This window comes from Ammospiza nelsoni, chromosome 13, assembly GCF_027579445.1.
Source record: "Ammospiza nelsoni isolate bAmmNel1 chromosome 13, bAmmNel1.pri, whole genome shotgun sequence".
In the NCBI taxonomy this organism is placed as follows: domain Eukaryota; kingdom Metazoa; phylum Chordata; class Aves; order Passeriformes; family Passerellidae; genus Ammospiza; species Ammospiza nelsoni.
The window spans coordinates 3,300,844-3,320,176 of NC_080645.1; the positions used below are offsets into that span (position 1 = coordinate 3,300,844).

The window sequence follows — 19,333 nt, forward strand, 5'->3', positions numbered from 1 at the left end:
GCGCCCCGCCCCGCCCGCCCCGCGCAACAAAGGAGCGCCGCCGTGCCGCTTGTACTGAACAGTTTATTCTGGTTTAAAATAAAAAAACAGAAAGCCTGGCCGGGCGGGCCGGGCCTACGCAGGGTTTGTGTACCCCCGGCCGCGGCTCCCGGCCCGGGTATTTACAGCTGGAACACCTCAGACAGTAAAGAGTTATTGCAACAGGACAGCACTTGCCTCTACGGTCAAAAATCTCAACAGGTGTTCAGAATCATGACTTGTGGATCCCAAAAGGCAGTTGTTAAACATGCAAAAACATTACTAAACAATATTATCTAACTTCTACGGCTGTCAAATACTTGACCTTAATAAGGAAACCAATTACAAAATACTTCCTTGTAGTGCTATACAAAAGTTATAAAATTAAGATTCTATCAACCACTTTTAAATATTCCAATTTTTCAACAGTGCAGTTTTTCACGTCTTTATCACCACTGAACATTCTGAAGTAAAAAAAAAAATAAATCAGCAAATTAGATCAAAGTGATGTAATCTTTGGATCCCTTTATTCCTGTGGCCTTCATATACATACACAGACACAAATGACCAGGTTTCTATTTCAGCATATCAGAAAGTTGCAACTAGTTATCCAGAATTGGCAAAAAGTCCGTACTGTCATTTGTGACTTCGTGGTCTTAGAACCAGAGTCTCAATGTCTCCAAGCTACGGTCTATCAAAATGCAAACAACTTCAAACACTAAGAATTCTTTAAATTGCTCATGTCTACAGGTATTACAACAAAGTTAACGTTTCAAGAATTGACAAATGGAGACAGACTTTTACCCCAGGCATTCCAGGAGAATCACCAACTCGTGTGCCTGGTCCATTATTAAAAAAAGTTAATATTTCTCACTAAGTAAAATTAATTGCAAATCTTGACATATGAAAATTCCTTTTCTCCTTTTTTGTTTTTTGAAAATATCTCCTTAACTTGGTCAAATCCTGTGATATACCAGAAACTACAAAATCAAATTCTTGCAAGAGCAGTGAAGCGTGTATCCAGTTTTGTGTAATGGAAGAACATTTTCAAAACTTCATTATAGTCCAAATATAAAATCAAACATTTAAGCTTGAAAAGCTGCTAAAGAAAAAGAAACCCAACTAATTCAGTGTTCTTCAGCATATCAACTTTCTGCAATAACAGTATGTTTACCGACTTAAAAATGTTTATTCTTTAAAAAATTAGTTGCTTTTTATACAGCTATACAAAGTTTGTAATGTTTCTTTGGCAATGGGATATAATGGAATTTTACAACTATATAAAAACTTTCCTTTGCCTAAGAAACAGTATTTACTGTGTGTACATATCTGACTGACAAAGCAAGTTTTCTACTGTCCAGCACCCTAGTTGATACAAGAACAACTACCTCAAAAGGGATTTTACAGGATTTCCAAAAAACAACCTTCGGTGGGTCAAAACACTCACAGTATCGACGGCCTTCTGCATACCATTGTCCTTACAACTTGAAGCAATTATCAAATACAGTTTAGTAATAAGAAAAATCCTTTCAGTGATGAAAAAATACTTAAAACTCCATCGAAGTACTGCTTATAATTAACTATACATAAGAAATTACTTATCCTTCTGTCTCAAATATATTTAATGCTTACTTGTTTTCAAAGATGGCCATTTCTCAAAAGTAACTGCATTACACCCCTTTGAAATTAAATAGTTAAATCCCAGTGCTGGTGACAAGTATACAGCAAATTAACTTCATTCTTTGCAGAGATCAAAACTAATTCTCTGATTCAAGAAGATCTAGACGTTCACCTGGTTTGCAGCTTTCTTGTAGACTACGCGGCAACTTTGTTGTCTTTCTAGAGGGAACAAAAGCACAGTGTGAAAATTCATTTTGCAAAACAAACCCTACAAACTCATCCGGGCAACAGCCCTGGGAGCAGTTGTGCTGTGCTGGCTGTTCCCCATGTCCTGCAGCAGAAAGCAGACCTCAGAGGAGATCAGGGTGGCACCTGGTGAAACCCCCTCAGTCTGGCGCTGAGCAGAGCAGCTCACCACTCCAAACACAAAGCACAGCACAAATCCTCAGCCCTTGCACCACCTCCTACTCAACTGGAAAGCAGCAAAACTCTCGTTCAGAAATTCAAATTGCTGATCTTCAATCCCTCATTTCCATTCACATTCAGCTACCCAAAGTTTCTTTAAGTCATAGGACTAACTGTTGAAAACTTATCAATGAACAACTAAGGGATGTTTCTCTCAACACAGAGAGAAATGTACTGTGACATAACCCTCCAGTTTTTTCATTAAAAAATTAAAATTTCTATTAAAAAATCAGATATTCTTGTCTGCAAAACTCTAACTGCTCATGCAATAAAGTAGCAGAACTTGGTGTTCTGTCCCAGTCAAAACTCTAAAAGCCCAGTTTATCTGAATCAATCTGGATAGCTGTCTGATTCTAACCAGTACACCAGCCTATAAGATTTGTGCCAACTCATTCACAAAGAATTCAAAAGTTTGTTTCACAATGGAAGCTAGTTAAATTATTCCCTCTCATCCTTTATATTTTTACAATATTTTACAAAAATGCTTGCAATTTACATCTCTAACACTTGCATTCAATCTGTAGAACTTTTTTTCCCCTTCATTTTCTCCTCCTCCCCGATAGCAGCTATCAAATAGCTACTCAGAGATGTGATGAAAAGCAAACTTTACTTTTGGCTATCGATAGTAAAATGATGCCATGTAACTAAAATTTCAGCATTAATGGACTTTCTAAAAGGTAGCTCAGAGCCCTGCAAAGTAGTTCCAGTTCTAGTAAGAAGTTCTAGTGCACCATCAAACCTAGAAGCAGGAGATAGTGAGTGCTCCTTTCCCAGAGCAGCGGGCCGGGTCAGAGGAACAACAAGAGCACTTTATTTACCCTATATTCGAAGTCGGCGAACTCGCGGCCGCCGCGGCCCCCTCGGAATCCGCCGCGGAAGCCGCGGGGGGCGGGGAAGGCGCCCCTGCCGCCGGCCCGGCCCCGGCCCCCTCGGAAGCCGACGACGCCCCTGCCCCTGTAGCCGCCGCGGCCGCGGTTGGGGCGCAGGGGGATGCCGAAGGTCTCGGCGTTCAGCCGCCGCTCCTCGGCCCAGGTGGGTCGCCGCTCCCTGCAGCACAGAACAAACGGGGATGGCTTGAAACGCTTGGGAAGGGAGGGACAGCGCCCTCCGAGAGGGTGCAAACGATACAGGAATCACACGGTGAATCTGCACAGCATCCCTTCCTCAAGAACCCAGGTGTCTGCCACAGTTCACCGGGCTCATCGAGAAGGAATATGGTACAGAGTCATTAATAATGCTCTAAGAGTTTGCCATACTGAAAAGCACACTCTGTATCCCCTGCACCCAGTATCATTTGAAGCAAGAAACAGTTTGCAGTTACAGATGTTATTTTATCTGGCTGTGAGTACAACCAACAACTTCCCCTCCTGCAAGTCAAAAGAGGTCAGCAATCCACATCATCGTGTCTAATAAAAAGGCAGCAGCAAAAGATAAGCTTTAATTTTCCTGAAATGCTATCTGTCCATTTCAACAACACTACTGGCTGAGACAGTTATGTAATCTGCTTAGGAACCATTACCAAAGCAGGGTCGTAATTGATTTAACTAAAGTGTTAATTTAGCAGCAAAGCAAAACAAACAAACCCTCCACATCTTAGTTAATCTGGAAAGGAGATTCTGTAGCCTGTGCATTAAGTTCTAAGAGCCTGTGCATTAAGTTCTTAAAGCCTAGCTCTAAAACACCTTAAAATACCTTCCCATGACCATATTGCACTTGCCCACAAAGAAATTTTGCACTTCTTGTTCCCATTTTATTTTTGCCAGCTGCATGTGGAAATAAGCTCTAATCACCTTTGACTCAGAGTTAACTGTCAGTGCTACTCATTGCAATATCTTATGACATAAACATGCATTAAGCAGACTAACAAGCTTCTCCTTGCAGGCCTTACCTATTGTCATCACAGGAAATGTTATCAAAGAAGGATTTGGTTTTGTCATAGTAGCAATTGGGTCCAAGTGGATCTTCCTCATCAGCATTCCCTTCGCTATTTTGGGTATCAACACCTGAGTCACCTTTGTCTTCTCCATTTACAGGCTTCTCTGGTTTCTCAAGTTTATCTTCTGGAAAATAAAAAGTAAACAGAAGCCTAAAAAAACCAGCCTAAAATAACTGTTAAGTTACTCCCAGAGAGGAACTATATTGCATGCTATAAAAATAATTTAATGTGGAAATCAAATAACTTGACATGTAAATTAGGATGTATTGCTGTCTGGAGGTTTCTATGCTTCCTGTGGGTTTAGTTACCAAAAAACCCTGCAGCAGAACAGATTTGACACCCATCTATTTTCTCCCCTCTTCAGCTACCTCCTTCCTGGCCTTAAGAGCCTCATTCAGAGACTCCTCCTAAAAGCCATCCCATGGTTTTGTTCATCCTTGTTGTCCTTCTCCTTTGCCTTCTGGTTTTGCTGCCATCTCCTCTGAGAAGCAGGGCCAGCATTCTGACTTTGTGATGTATTTATTTCCTAATAATGCCTCAAGTTCAACTCACTGTTTTAACCAGTACTGAAAACAAAGCTGATGGTTCAACATCAACAGCTATTGCTATCTTCAAATCTCATTCCTAAATGTCTACAGCTTAAACCTCACAGTGCTGTGCATAAACTACAGACAACCAGCTCAACCTTTCCACATCACACACAAGAACTACCACACTCCAAACATTTCTATAGCTATTTATGGTTAGCATTCCCTTTCTCTTTATTATTCTGAAAAAACAGTATCAACAGCAAACCATCAACTGATTGAGAAATGATCCAGAAAAACAGGTGAGCACCACAGGACAGATCTTATGGGACTCAACTGGAGTTTTCACTCTACGTTGAAATCTGACCATTTATTCCCACCTCTTGTTTCCCAGCCTTTAGCCAATCATTCACTGAAACACGGAACTCACTGTATTAACCTGCAACAATTTTGTCCAAAAATAGCAGCAGCAGTGTAACAAACAGGTGGCTGGTCACAAGAGAATGAGGTAATCAAAACAGAAGCCTGCTAGAAAATGAGTGCTGGCAGCATGGTTTTTAACTACTCCTGTGTTCCTCTGGAAAAGGATAAAAGCAAGGAAATGCTAGAAACTTTCAAACAAACTCTCCTACATACAACAATGAAGTTCTGATTTAAACTCCTTTGCTTTTGGTCTATAATTGACATTATAATTTTGGTCTAATAATTGAAACCTAAAACATGGATTTTCTTTTATTGCATCCTTTCCAGAATTTTAAAGTAATAAACATTATTGGGACTTCTGGTTAAGTAAACTGCATTTTTAACACAGACTTGTTAGAACTTCACAGATGATATCTGCTAGTTAAAATTTGTTAAAAACCTCAAACAGTGATCCAAGTATTTAATTAACATATGACCTCAGTTTACTTATTAATTGGTTTTTAAATTTATTTTTAATGACTGCAAGCAAGACTTAATACTATATGCCTTTTAAAGAGTTGTTCTCCAAGGTAGGATCAAAACAGCAAGACACAGTTTTTCCATGCTCAAATCTAAAGCAAAAATTGTTTTACCTTTTAATTTAAGTTTATTATGAAACTCTCTATCAATCTCCTCCTTATTGAATTGTGCATTTGCACTTTCAAAGTCAAAGTCCTTCTCAAACTTCATTGGACCATCCCTCCTGATACCAAATCTTCCTCGGCCCCCTCTGTGACCTCCGCGGCCTCTCCGTACTGCAGGTGCACCTGGAACTGAAAACAGGGAAATTCTCTTTGGTTTTGCTTTGTGGATTGGCTTTTCTCTGAGGATGGTGGAGGGTGTTTTGTGGTTTGGTTTGATTTCTAATTCCTGGGGTAACAGGCTGGGACTTCAGAAGTGCAGGAAGAGAATGCCTGTTGTTTAAAGTCCCATCAGAGCAGCTTGTCATTTGTAAAGTCACTCACAGTAACGATGGAAGTGGCACAGAAAGCTTAACAATACTAAATTTGTGTGTTAAAGACTCTCTAGAAGTCATTAAAAGCTTTTGGAGGACAAGTTAAAATATTAGTGGCTTTTCAGTCAAGTATATTTCTACAAAGGCCTTTATTTCATGCTATTATGTTTATAAATCTGTGATGTAAACATATACTTGATTCATATTTTTATTTAAATTGATTGCTTAGTATAAAACAAGAAAATACTTTTCTCTTTAATGTTGACTTCATTTGCTTGCATTCTTCTGGCACAATGCAAAGTTGTTACCCTCTCAAAGCAAAATGTGAAAGAATTTATGTATTTCAGCAAATTTTTAAAAATGTATTGGTCTGAAAGCAATGATAGCTATTTCTCAAAACATGATTTACCAATTTGTCGTTTGTTTTCATTTCTGAGTTCATTTTCTGATCTTGAAACCTTGTGTGCTTCAGCTAAAGTTGGAAATAAAAACATGATTTGTTTATCCAATTAGATATTTTTGATCATACTTTTGTATATAGTTGAGATTTTTAAAAAAATCCAAACCTATAAATGTAAATCACATGTTTAAATCATAAAAGAAAAAAAAAGTATTTTAGAATATATGCTTAAATTTAAAAAGAAATATGTATCTAATGCAGGTCTCTGCTGGGCAGCCTACCAGCAGGAAAATTCCTCTGTACTACCCTTTAAAAGGGCACTTTGTATGTGGATGGAAGGAATGAAGCTGTATGAAAACCATCCAAAGCTACCTCGTCTGTGCTCTTGGCTCTCTAGGGATTTTTGGCTTGCAGACACCAAAGGTCTGGTTTGTACAGGACTCCTCCTCCCAACTGGTGCTGGAGTGGGCAGGTGGGCTGAAGCTGTTTGTACAGCTTGTTCCATGGTGGGGCTCCTTCTCAAATGGTCCATCTGAGGGCTTGAACGACCTGGGGGGGAAAAAACCAAACCAAACCCCACAGGGTTAATTCTCATCTACAGAGGTGAGTTACTGGAGTTACTGGTCTCAGCCAATCCAGACTGACAGGTTTATCTGCCTTAGCAGTTAAGGCAGCTGTGTACAAAAAAAAAAATATTCTGCACCATCAGATCCATTAATTCAGAATAAAGGATGTTTAGGGATACCCCTTCCCTCAGTCTATGATGAAATAATGGGTAGGACACCCAATCCCTACCAACCCATTAATGATGTACATTTAGCTGTGGAATCAAGCTTTGGCATTGACTGAAGGTAAAAATGCTCCTCCTGCCCCCCTGGGATGCCAAGTGGGAAGGGGCTGCTCCCAGGGCAGCTGTGATGCAGCTGAGGCACTGCTGCAGGATCCCTGGCACACCAGGACAGTGCCACGGGCTGGGCTCAGTGCAGGGAGGGAGCTGGGGGAGCTGCCCCACACAGCCCTGCTCACACAGGCAGGAGCACCCCCAGCATGGAGCCACTGATCCAGGCAGACAAGCTTACAACATCAAACAGCTAAATCTACTAACAAATTAGAATAAGACTCAAGTCCCAGTAAGTGAAAGAACAAGGCTCTATCTCATTACAAAACTAACAAAGGGAAAACAAAAAATAAACCAAACCCATGAACAAAACAATAAATCCAACCATACCACATTTGCAATTGACAAAGGCAAAAAATATTCCTAAAAGCAAACACTCAGAGAAAACCACAGGAAATGTTGGGGCAGAATGTATGTATGTTCACCCAGAGCAGGCTTTAACTGCAGAAAACCAAACTTGTGTTTCAACAGAGAAATGCTCAGCATACCTTTGCCCCTTGCATTATTCCAACAAAGTAGAATCTATTTTTGGCAACCCACTCAACTAGTCTTAGAAACACTCCTAATGGGTATACAAACCTCAGCTGGAATTTAGGGAAAAAAGCTGCTCTAAGTGTTTTGCCTTTTAACATGACTGCATTATTTAAAAACAGCATTAGAAATACATCTTGGCACACACTTTGATAGCAAGGAAGAGTGGAAGAGCAGGAAATAATGGGGTTTGGGTTTTTAAGGAGCAATGTCTGCCTGAAGGTGAAGGTGTTTAATGTTTAGTTTCTTTTTTCTTTGCCATTCAAATATCATCTGGAATCTAATTTTTTCCAATATTACATAAACTATCTATACAGCTTCTGTTAATATTAAGCTGATTTAAAAGTCATGTCCCCACCTCTACAGGAAATCAGGTCTGCTGTTAATATCATCTATGTAACTATGCATGAACAGAACTACAGTTAGGAATAAAGATTTTAAAATTTTAAGCTGAAGGACTTTCCATTTCACTCAGTATGAAGTATCTGCAGTTCTGCCATGTTATTAACAAAACTAAATACTGAATTTCCACATGTATCTGTTTGCTAACACCATTTCACTTAATTAAGCCCTACTTCTCAGTACAGGTGCCTTGAGGGTAACAATGAATGTGTTACTGCCTGCAGCACTCCAAGATGTAGAGAAAACACATTTAAAGAGCAAACACCTCTCAGTGTCTCCTGGGTTTAATACCAAGTGTTTTCATGAGAAAATTCACTGTTTGGTTGGTGTTTCTGGCAACCACCAAAATCACATGGACACAGCTCATCAAAGAAATACTGAAGTCACTAAAAAAGATTTTACCTTGAGACATCTGTGTTTTTAGTGATCTTGCATCTGTTGTAAACGCAGAACCAACTGCAGTGCTTTGGGACATGCTAGCACTGCCTGAAGAGTCTGTTCCAAAAGATGTTAAAGAACCTCCTGCTTTGAAAGAAATAATAAAGTTGTAAAATCTGGTTTAGACTTTTTTTAAACTAGCACTAAATGATTAGTGAAGCTTTATTAGGCAGTTATTCTAGAGTACAAGTAAATCTGCCCTTCCCATACATTTTTAGTTTAATCTAACAGATGTATGCACATAGGCTGGTAAGACTAATATCTTGATTTTTCCATCTAAAATGAAAAACAAAAGAGCACTTCTAATTTCACCATCAGAAGTATTAACAAAACACAGTCACCTTACGGAGCCATACATGTTATTGGTATATATTTCCACTTAAGATCCTTTCAACAAAAATATGATTGTCACATATTGTTAATTGATATCAAATTATGGCCAATTCTACAGACATTCTTTTGCATGGCTAACATTTTCAGGAGTAGCACTGCTGCCAGAACAGTTATGAGACTTTAAGTTCCTATGAGAAAAACTAAACTGTGAAATAAACTCTCAGGGAGGAAGGAAAGTTGGTTGGTGAGTCTCAGAGAGATGTGCAGTCTAAAGGAGCAACTAGCCCATGCAGCTCACAAATCCTTCCAGCATCTATTTCACAAACAGCCGAAGGATTGCACTGGCACGTGGTTGCTGAATAATCCAAATCCTTAGTTAAGGCACACAGCACCTGGTCAACCCAACAGCTGTGGGGCTTCTCTGGAGGGGCTGCCTCTACCACTTGTGAAATATAAGGAATACTCGTCCCTCTGAGATAGGTGTTTAGTTCTCAATCATAATTATTTTAAGATGCAGACTACTAAGAACTCTCTACTTTCGAGCTAAACTGCAGAACTAACAGAGATAGAAGACTGAATCTGCCTTAGGATAAGGCACTGATGAAATTCTGGTGACATTCTAGGCAGTGGTTGCTGTCTGAGCACACAGAGCCTAACTCCCAGGAAAGCAGCGGGTACCCACAGTGAACGTACCGACTCCCACGGCGCCGAACTGCTGCCCCACCAGCGGGCTGGGGCTGAACTGGCTGTACGCAGGCATCCTGCCAAAGGGGCCGTAGGAACCCACAGACTGGAATGAAGAGGTGCTCGAAGATCCTAGTGAAGACTGGAGACAAAGCACACAACACACTAGCAAAAAGTCATATTTACACCAAAATTAGGAAATAGTTCTGTGAGGCAAGACATGTAGAAACTAAAATAAACATTTTCACAAGTATGTACAGCTTACAGACCTGTGGAAACAGTAAGACAAAATTTTGCAATCTTTTCCCTATAACCTCAGACACTGTCTTGTCCAACAGACACATATCAACTTTGTTGGCAAATTTAGGAAGTGTCCTGTCTTTTCCCTTGAAGTTCCAAACCCCACAGGTACAATAGGACACCCAAGCATACTGGAGGAGGCTGGGGTTATCACTGTTATTGGGGTTCACAGTAATGCAGCTTCACCACTCTTGACTACACTGACAGAGGGACTTGCACCAAATTTAATAAAAGTCCTTGGAGAAATGCAAGGGCACATCACAAGGAAGTTCGAGTATTTTATCCTACAGAATAGATAAAGTAGAAGATGTGTATTACATGAGAGTATCAACCTCCATTTGAAACAAGAGATTTCCTCTTGCTCTCAGGGATGAATTCTAAGATACTCCTTAAGCACAATCAAAAAGCCAACAAATTTCTAAGAAAACTATTTATCATAGTTTTCATTTATCATTTATCTGTTTACTGCAAAATGACAGACTAATCAAATCTGAAGGCTTCAAGCTGTAAGCTGCTTTCCCCTCAGAAACCAAGTATTCACTATTCAAATAATTGCCTTATAGTATGAAGCCTGTTTAAAAACATGGCTAGATGAAACACTTGAAAGTCATAGTTAGCAAAAAGTGTTAAACATTAAAACAAAAATAAAACTAACAAGCAAACAAAAGCCACTAATTATCTGCAGATATTTCATCATCTACTCAATTTGATTTATACCAAGTTGATCTTCCCAAGAACTGTGTGTCCTAAGCCAAGTTCCTTCCAAAAAAGGCATCAAAAACGGCATTAGTTGCTTTTGAAAAGACAGCAGCTTTAGTATGTAGTGCACTGTGCTAGAGTTAGATTTCAACCTTCATTTTCACAGTTAAAGACTGTGAAAGGGGAAAATCCTTCCAGAGTTCTTTACATTGGCTTGTGAATGTGATGAACACTTTAATTTTTCAACACTCAGCTAGAGAACACTTCAGCAGCAACGATTTCCAGCTGTGCTGGACTCACCTGGACAATGGCAGGGTCCTGTGGCAAGGAGCACTGAGGTTTGGGGGGCTCACACACTGTCAGGTCCTTGATGTCACTGCCACGGAATATGATGTACTCGAAGACCTCATCGCGAGGGGGGATGGGTCTGTCCGTCGGTCTGTCCTCCGTGCCAAAGGAGCGAACTGCGGGGCGGGAAGGGAGACAAACAATGAAACGTCCCACGTTCAACAAAAGGGTTTTGAATATACTGCAGAGACAAACTGCTTTAAATGAAAAGGATAAAATTTCATTGAGAAAAAACCTTTATTGAATAGGCATCATATTCTTTATCAACTCTCCTCAGACAAACAAGTCATTTAAGCTAAAAAATCTCAGTTAAAACCCAAGCCAAAAGACTGAGACATCACTTATGGCATTAATTACATGTTGAATATTTCAAATGTTTTGTGAGGGTAATTTTGGCTGCTAAGTCAATCCTATGAATCAAGAAATAAATGAGTTTACATACTTCATATTCTGCATTTCTGCATTTGCCAAACAGGAAAACTATGCTAATACTACTAAAATCTGGAATATTAAGAATTATCAAATGTGAATTTCTCAAGAGATTCAAAATTTAATAAAACAACAAGAATTCTGTGGTATGTATGTACAATTTTTCCCTAAGCAAAATGCATTCTTCTTGCTGGTGTAAGGTTCATATGATGTCATATGATCTCTGCCAAATTAAGCAAACTCACTGAGGCAGAACTATCTTCCTAGTGTGCACCATAGCAAGACATGAAATTCCTTGTATGAATTCCAGCAGCTTTCTGACTGCACAGCAATGCAGCAATGAAGCTCTTCCTTTTGCACTATGTACAATCACTAGCACTGCACATGGATGCCATCACTTTGCTGTCACTGCCCTCTCAGAAAATTTTCCCCACCCTCAGACTGCCAACCCTGGGTGAGCATCAAATAAACAAACAAATAACTGAAGAAGAGAATTGTCTCCATGGCCTAGCTGTGTAAGCAAAAACTAAACAATGGATTGAAACCAGAGAGGGCAAAAAACCAAACCCCCAAAATCATGACAGTCACATTCAATCACAATCACAATAACTTGCAGCAGCTTAATAATCCTTCATGACTGTTTTTGCTCCAGCCTTTTAGAAAGTGTTTGTTTGCTTTGCAAGGTACGGGTTATGCTGAGAAAAAAATATCTGTATTTTGCTTTAATTTACCAGAATTAGATTTCCCTCCATTTTCAGACGCATCAATATTTTGGAGACATCATTAGGCACTTATTTGCAGCCAGAGAATCATTAGTCAAGAAAAGCAGAGTCTCCTGTAGAGATGTATAAAGTGATACTGAGTCACTTCTCAGGCTGCACCAGCCATCTTCCATCACTGCTGCTTCTTGTGATACTGCATAAACAGAGCTTAACATCAGGTATTAAATCTTTTTCAGAAGCATAATTCAGGGGTAAAGAGATCATGCCCACACTACAAAGAAAAATATCATTAAGTAGTTACAATTACTTTGTTCATGTATCATCTAGTGAGCTGGCTTTCATTATCTTTTCTGTTTCTGTGCATCTGAAAGTCTGCTCTGAATGGTGCTACAAAGTGTGAGCAATGTAAAAAGGCACACACTGTTCAGCTCATGTCAGTCCTTGCTAGGAAAGGAATCTGTCTTCTTTTCCTCCACAGAAAAAAATGTCTGGAGCTTAAGAATTCACAGAAATTAACTCAAAATAATGCACAGTAGCTTAATGACATTATCAGGGGTCACGTGCATTCCTGGGTCAATTCATTCCATGCTTTTTATTCACCAGGCTTTTCTATTTCACTGGCTTGACCATGGATCTACCCTCACTTTCTGGCCATCTTATACTCATAAATTATCTTGGACTTTCATTCCATCATTTGACCTGCTGCCTTGGTAAGTAAAACCAAAGTTGATTTTGTACTGCTTCACATTGAAATGTTTCTCTAGCAGCCATTTTCTCTATAAAAGTGCACAAAAATAGCCAGAGTATGATCAGTTAGTTACCAAAGGATTTTACTTTCTAGCTAAAGCAAAGAAACTACTCTACAGAAACATCACAGAGAAAGGGTAGTAAGTTGGGGGGTTGCATCTTGCCTTTACATGGAAATAAAAATCTGATCAACTGTGGAAGAAATAAGTTTTGAAAGTATTTCTGTTAAGTCAGAGCTACACTACACAGGTAAGTATTTCAATATTAATAACCATGTCCCATCATCACACATACAGGAACAGTTCTAACACCCAGCAATTACCTTTCTCCATTCTAAACCAATTAAAAAAGGGAACCACCAGACTTTCATCTACTGACGTGCTGAAAGAAGTAAAGGGATTTCAGTTATGTTAAAAAACAATCTTTCTCCACACCATGAAATTACCACAACATCAAAAGGAAGCCTTTCAGTGCCAAAATTGAGAATTCATCTTTAAGAGATTCCACTGTCTATGCAGCTAACTCAAGACACTGATAGAGTTGCCAATGGTTTATCAATAAAACACGTCAAGACTTGCTACTAAAAGTTTTGACTCCTCCTTTACTTCTCCCCTGCCCCAAATCAAACTGGTTTTATCACAGCCTTCTGCAAAATAGAAACACAATTTCATCCAATGAAGATTTGCTCTGCTGGAGAGGGGTAAGCAAACTCCCCTGATTTGCAGCTCAGACTCCTCTCTCACCACAAGCAACCAAAATAACCCCTCCAAGTCCAACTTCCTTTTCAAGCAGGAACCAGAACTGTGTGTGGTGATCTAGGAAGGGCTACCTAACGAGTCCACCCCAGTCAGGTCCTTCAGAGTAGCATTAAGGAGTTTAAAGTTACTTTTTGTGTATGGCAAAGGCACACCTACCTTTACAGTTTGTATTTCCCTCACTCAGATTAGGATTTAACACAATCTGAGCTCACGAAAGTAAGAAGTCTAATATTAGAATGGCCAGAATAGCAGAATTTTAGAAATAAATAGCTTTTACCACGTTTTCTCATACTCAGAGTATCAAAAGCACAAGGTATTGGGGCAGCAGCAGGCTTAGAGCTCAGTCTGAGGAAATTACCCAAGTGTCAGAGCTGGACAATCTCCTTCCTCCAGAACAAGGTGCAGTTCATCTATAGCAAAATACTAAAGAGGGAGAGGAGATTAAAATAAGCACAAAAAGATCGTCTTGTGGAAGGCAATCTTACAACTGCAGTAAATCTAATTAATTTCACCTTCTCTATTTCAGGATTGGATTTTTATGTTATTTTTGAAAGAGCTAAACTGGCTTAATCACTTGCAAACAAAAGGACAAGCAGTACATGTTAAAAGCAAACTTATTTTTTGTCAGTGTAAATATACACAAGTCAGTAGCTAAATAACTAACTCTCTGGAGCCGATTAATCTATAGACTTGTGCCCAAGTGAGCACATTTTTGCACAAATTTTCACTGTGATATTACTAGTATATGATATTTCAATGTATATTACCATATTATACTACCGTAGCATTCAATGGCAACACTGCAACTTCCCCAGTTAATAGATCTATTACTTGTTGATTAACCCAGGGAATCCATCAGAATGTCAATGAGAAGTGAAGGCACTGACTCTGCTGCCCACAAGGTGAATCCTGCAGCAGCTCAGGCTGTGCACACACTGCCTCTCCTCTCCCCAGGAGCACACACAGACACATAGACACACAGAGACACAGACAGACACACGCACACACAGACACACACAGACACGCAGAGACACACACGTGCAGACACACACAGACACGCACACACACACAGACAGACACACAGACAGACATGCAGACACACAGACACAGCAGCTCTCCCTGCTCCCGAGGCACCAGGAGCAGCACAGCACTGAGAGGACGCCACCACAAGTGCACGAGTCACTTCAGTTGCCACCTCTCCACCCATCACCAGCCCTGCACTGCAGCCAAGCTTTGATGCCTGCACAGCACAGCACAGCACAGCACAGCACAGCACAGCACAGCACAGCAGCTCCTTCCCCAGACAATGACCTCAGCCTGCATTCCCCTACTCGCAGGGAGATGGAGCAGGCTTTGACAAGAGGAATTCCTCTGCTGTGACATACTGTGCCCAAGTTTGGTTTGGCACACGGGCCCTAACCTTGGAGACATGCAAGGAGCATGTTACTTAACTGACTAAAAAATACATTCCTAAAAAACTGATAGAAATGTAACCCTTCCCTTTGCTGCTCCCACCCCTGAATGAGCCCAAGCTCAGGATTTCAACTTTCCTCTGTCTGCATTTCTGAGTCGTTCACCTGCAAATAATGCTCTGTAGAAGTCTGGAAGGGAAGTTTTCCTTTGGATGTGTCATTATACCATGGATGGTTGAAAATGCCAGAAGTTTAACTACTTCTTAAAACTACCAAAAGCTGTCTCATTAGTATCTATCAATTATCATGGTCCCAACTGCAACTCTCAATGGTCCAATAACTGCTAAGTGAGAACTGATGCATTATAGCAGACACAATATATAATTGTTTATATATATAATATACATAAATATAATTGCTTATATATATAATTGTTTATATAATTGTTTCATACCTAAGCATTCCCTGTTGTTGAAGGAACAAAGCTTTTTCTGACAATATCGTTGTTCTTACACAACATTAAAAATAACTCTCTCTAAATCAGTGCCTTGAAATAGAAAACCATTATGTATAACTGATATGAAAAATCACATCTCCCTTTTAGTGCCACAACATTTAAGATTATTCTGTAAATGCCCCAGGTAGGGCAGCAATCATTCCAGCAAGAAAACCAACCATAGCTTGCAAACTCCTCTTAAACTGCTTGGGCTTAATGATGTTTTAAAAATTAATAACAATTTTTTTTAAAACTAAGTGTTAACTAGAACCATGAACTAGGACATTTCCATTTATTTCAACTTGCAGCTTGCCAATAGGAGTGAGTGGGTTTTGGTTGCAGACACTGTCTCTGAAAAGCTGCTGATCCAAAGAGAACATATGCACCAATAACATTACAGAACCTCAAATGTGTGCACAGCTTGCAGTGTTTGGGATCTACCATGGATGGGGTTCCCCTGCTATTTAAACAACTACACACTTACACACTCTGTGAGAGGATGCACACTTCACCTTCCCAGACTCCAGCTCAGGTTCAAAATGTTCAATATTTAACAGCTCCTATCCTTCTCTGTGAGACAGAGGCCACAAGTTTAGCTCAGTGGAAAGATCACCACGGTGTGAACAAAATGCTGATTAGAGAACTGGAGCAGATTGCCCCCAGTAAGGAAAGGACTAGAGCCTGTGCTGGCAACCCCAAACACTCATTTGTGTCTGAAAGCCTCGACTATTTAAGACAAATGAGGGCATTCCATGAACACAACTTTGTGAGATTAATCTCTGACTGGTTCAGCCCACACAAATCCTACAGCTGGGCAAACCTGTAGTTATTCAGGACCAGACTGCACCTCTACCTCTGCACTTTATGGCACCGTTTCAGGGTCCTCAGTTAGAGTATGAATAATGCTAAGGTGCCCTGCATTCAGTTCAGGGAACACTCACATCACACACACTACACAGCTCAGCAACTGAAAGCATCAAATCTTTTGGGATTTTTTTTTTCTCTCTCTCTGGCAAAAAAATTAATTACATTTGTAGTCATGATTCACAGTAAAGGGTTCTAGTCTGACTTCTGCACTCAGCACAAGAAGAAGAGGTAACTATGAGCTGATCAACATAAAGTTCTGCTTCTTTCCCAAACAGAGCTGGCCAGTAATGCAGCACTCCTGCCACCTTCCATAGACACTGTCACACACATCCAGGGCCTGAGCCTGCAGAAACTGAACACTCTGGAGTGCAGCATTCTGCCCATGAGCACACAGAATGCTCCAGTCTAACATGGGTGTCAGCAGCTCCACATTAATCTCAGGATTTTTGGTTCCAGGTGGCCTAGAAATACTGGTTTATTCTCTTCTGAATCATAACACTATTACAAAACACACATTCTTCAGCTAACTCAGCCAAGTTCTATTAAAGTAAATTCAGTGGTTTAGATTTACATTTCTGATGAGAGCAATGAGAAGAGAGTAGATCAGACTTGTAACTGTAGTTTGATCTATCAAATATGCACACTTTGGCAGATACATCACAACATGACTTAACCACTCTGGAGAAGTCATGCAAAATTGCCTTGGTCAGCACTAAATCAGTCTAATTTTGGACAAGACTATCACAAGGTCCTCAAGGATAGGATTCTTTTTCTATGTGCTTTTGCACAAACCTTAACAATCACAGCATGCAACTGGAATTTCTGAACATTTATTTTTAATCACAATACCCAGCTTTTACTTGTATAAACCAAAACCAGCTGTCCTTTCAAAGTAGATAATGCAACTTCAGCCAGGCAGTTTAACCTAAAGGCAACTTTAGAAATGAACAAAAATCACAGTGAAAGCCAACTCTGCCCCAAAAGCGAAATGTGCAAGGCTGGGACCAAACTCACCGTGAGGTGTTTCAAAGCCCACGTATCAGAGTTTACAAAACAGAGGAACCTATTTCTTAAACAATCACGGGGGGAGGTGTTGCTTGCGAGGAGGGAAGGCCTTAAAGTGACCCAGCGCACAAACCAGAGTTAGCACAAAGGGCAGCGAGAGCGATCGCACTCCCGGTGTGCACCAGCACCAGGGAGGCTGTGCAGAACGGAGCGGACCGGCGCCAAGCCTTTCCTACCGCCAGGAACCGAGCTCTGGAATCCGCTCTGCCCCAAAGATTTCATTTACAAGCACTAAGTTTTCCTCTTCCCTAATGGCTGCACAGACTCTCTGCTTTTACATACGAATTTAGATTACTTAGCAAGACTTCACAGATGCAAGAAGTGTAAAGGAAAAAAAAGCTGAGTGTTGCAGAATCCATTATAAAGAGGTTATTAAAAGTTCTGACTTAATGTTTTACCTTGAGAATGAATTCTCATGCATGAGAAACACTGAAGTCCTTAGGACGCCCAGTTTCAAAAATTCTCTTCTTTGGCCCCAGCTCTCTTCTCAGTAAACCTAACTTTATTATACACTCACAAAGATCTCTTGTCTTTCCCGATATAAAAATGTGTATGTATGTATATATATATATATATATATATATATATTATCTTGTGGCCGATAACATTCTCGTACCATTTCGAACTACAGCGTGCCATACACCTCGAAAATTACCAGCTTACGTTCAGCTTTTGTCGGTAATCCAGCACTGAGGAGCCCCCTCAGACCCGAGCTGTCTGCCGTCCTAACATGCAGAGCAGCCCAGGCATACACAGCCCTATACTCTGTAGGTCTGGAATTCTTAGCGAGGCAAAGAAAACCTCCTTCCAGCCTCCCCCTCCTACTCCCTTTCAGGCACTAGCTGCGGACCGCTTTCACCGCACGGGTTCCATACTCGCACTCCACAGGGAGCAGCTCCGAGCACCTCGGCACGGAGGCGCTGCCGGCTCCTCTCGGCGAGGGTCCCTTCCCGGAGCGGGGCCTCGCAGCGCCGCCGCTTCACGCCAGACCCTCTCCCGTTCCACCTCCCTCGCGGGACGAGGCGGGCTCTGCCCGAGCTCCGCCAGGCCCCGCAGGCCGAGGCCGCTCCCCGGGGCTCCCCAGCGCCCGGCCAGAGCCGCGGCTCCGGTTCCTGGGCCGATCCCGGTGCCGCGGCCTCGCTCCCGTCCCGCGGCCGCGCTCCCCTCCCGCCCCTCCCCGAGCGCCGCCGGGCCCGCTCCTCCGGCCGCCCGCGTCCTTACCCTTGGCCAGCGCCACCGTGGAGTTCTCGGTGTCGATGGTGTATAGGATCCCCTCATAGCGGATCTCAGCCTTGGAGATGAGGCTGATCTTGCTCCCGATGTAGGGCGTCCCCCCGCTCATGGCGCTGCTTCTCGGTCAGGGACACCCCTTCGCCGCTGCCGAGGACTCCTTAAGCTAGGCACAAGTAGCCAAGCAACCCCGCCCCTGAGTCGTAGTAGGCGCTGTCCTCCCGTCGCCCCGAGCCGCCGCTCCCCACACAGCGGAACCCTCGGCACAGCCCTCGGCGGAGCGCTCAGCACGGCCCGCGCCCCGCGGCTCCCAACATGGCCGCCGCCTTCATCTTCCCTCACAGCGCCCCCCCGCCCGGCCCGCCAGGTGCATGCCGGGAGCGCGGCTACTCTCGCGAGAGCTGCGGGCGGGGACGCTGACTTGGGGGTGGGAACGTCGCGGAGCGGCGTCGGGATCCCGCGCGCGACGGCGGGAGCGGAACTTCGGCACCGCTCGGTCCCGTTCGGCTCTGCCCGGCACCGCTCGGCACCGTCGGGCCCTGCTCGCTTCTGCTCGGCACCGCAGGGCCCAGTTTGGCTCTGCCCGGCACC

The 19,333-nt window shown here is 41.9% G+C and overlaps 1 protein-coding gene across 5 annotated transcripts; it reads right to left on the bottom strand.

The window, feature by feature from the left end:
• Positions 1–43: 43 nt before the first annotated feature.
• LSM14A (LSM14A mRNA processing body assembly factor) lies at positions 44–19,074 on the bottom strand. 5 transcript variants are annotated; one of them, XM_059481258.1, is made up of 10 exons: positions 18,734–19,074; positions 10,969–11,132; positions 9,679–9,811; positions 8,617–8,736; positions 6,756–6,932; positions 6,393–6,455; positions 5,622–5,801; positions 3,992–4,163; positions 2,922–3,150; positions 44–1,857 (listed from the first exon to the last, which is right to left on the bottom strand). In XM_059481258.1, exons 1-10 carry the CDS (start codon positions 18,852–18,854, stop codon positions 1,834–1,836), a joined length of 1,383 nt encoding a protein of 460 aa, XP_059337241.1. In that variant the 5' UTR covers positions 18,855–19,074; the 3' UTR covers positions 44–1,833. The 5 variants fall into 5 exon arrangements, with proteins under 5 accessions (XP_059337241.1, XP_059337240.1, XP_059337242.1 ...); XM_059481257.1 differs by having other exon boundaries at positions 8,617–8,739; XM_059481259.1 differs by lacking the exon at positions 6,393–6,455 and having other exon boundaries at positions 8,617–8,739.
• Between the last annotated feature and the right edge of the window lie 259 nt (positions 19,075–19,333).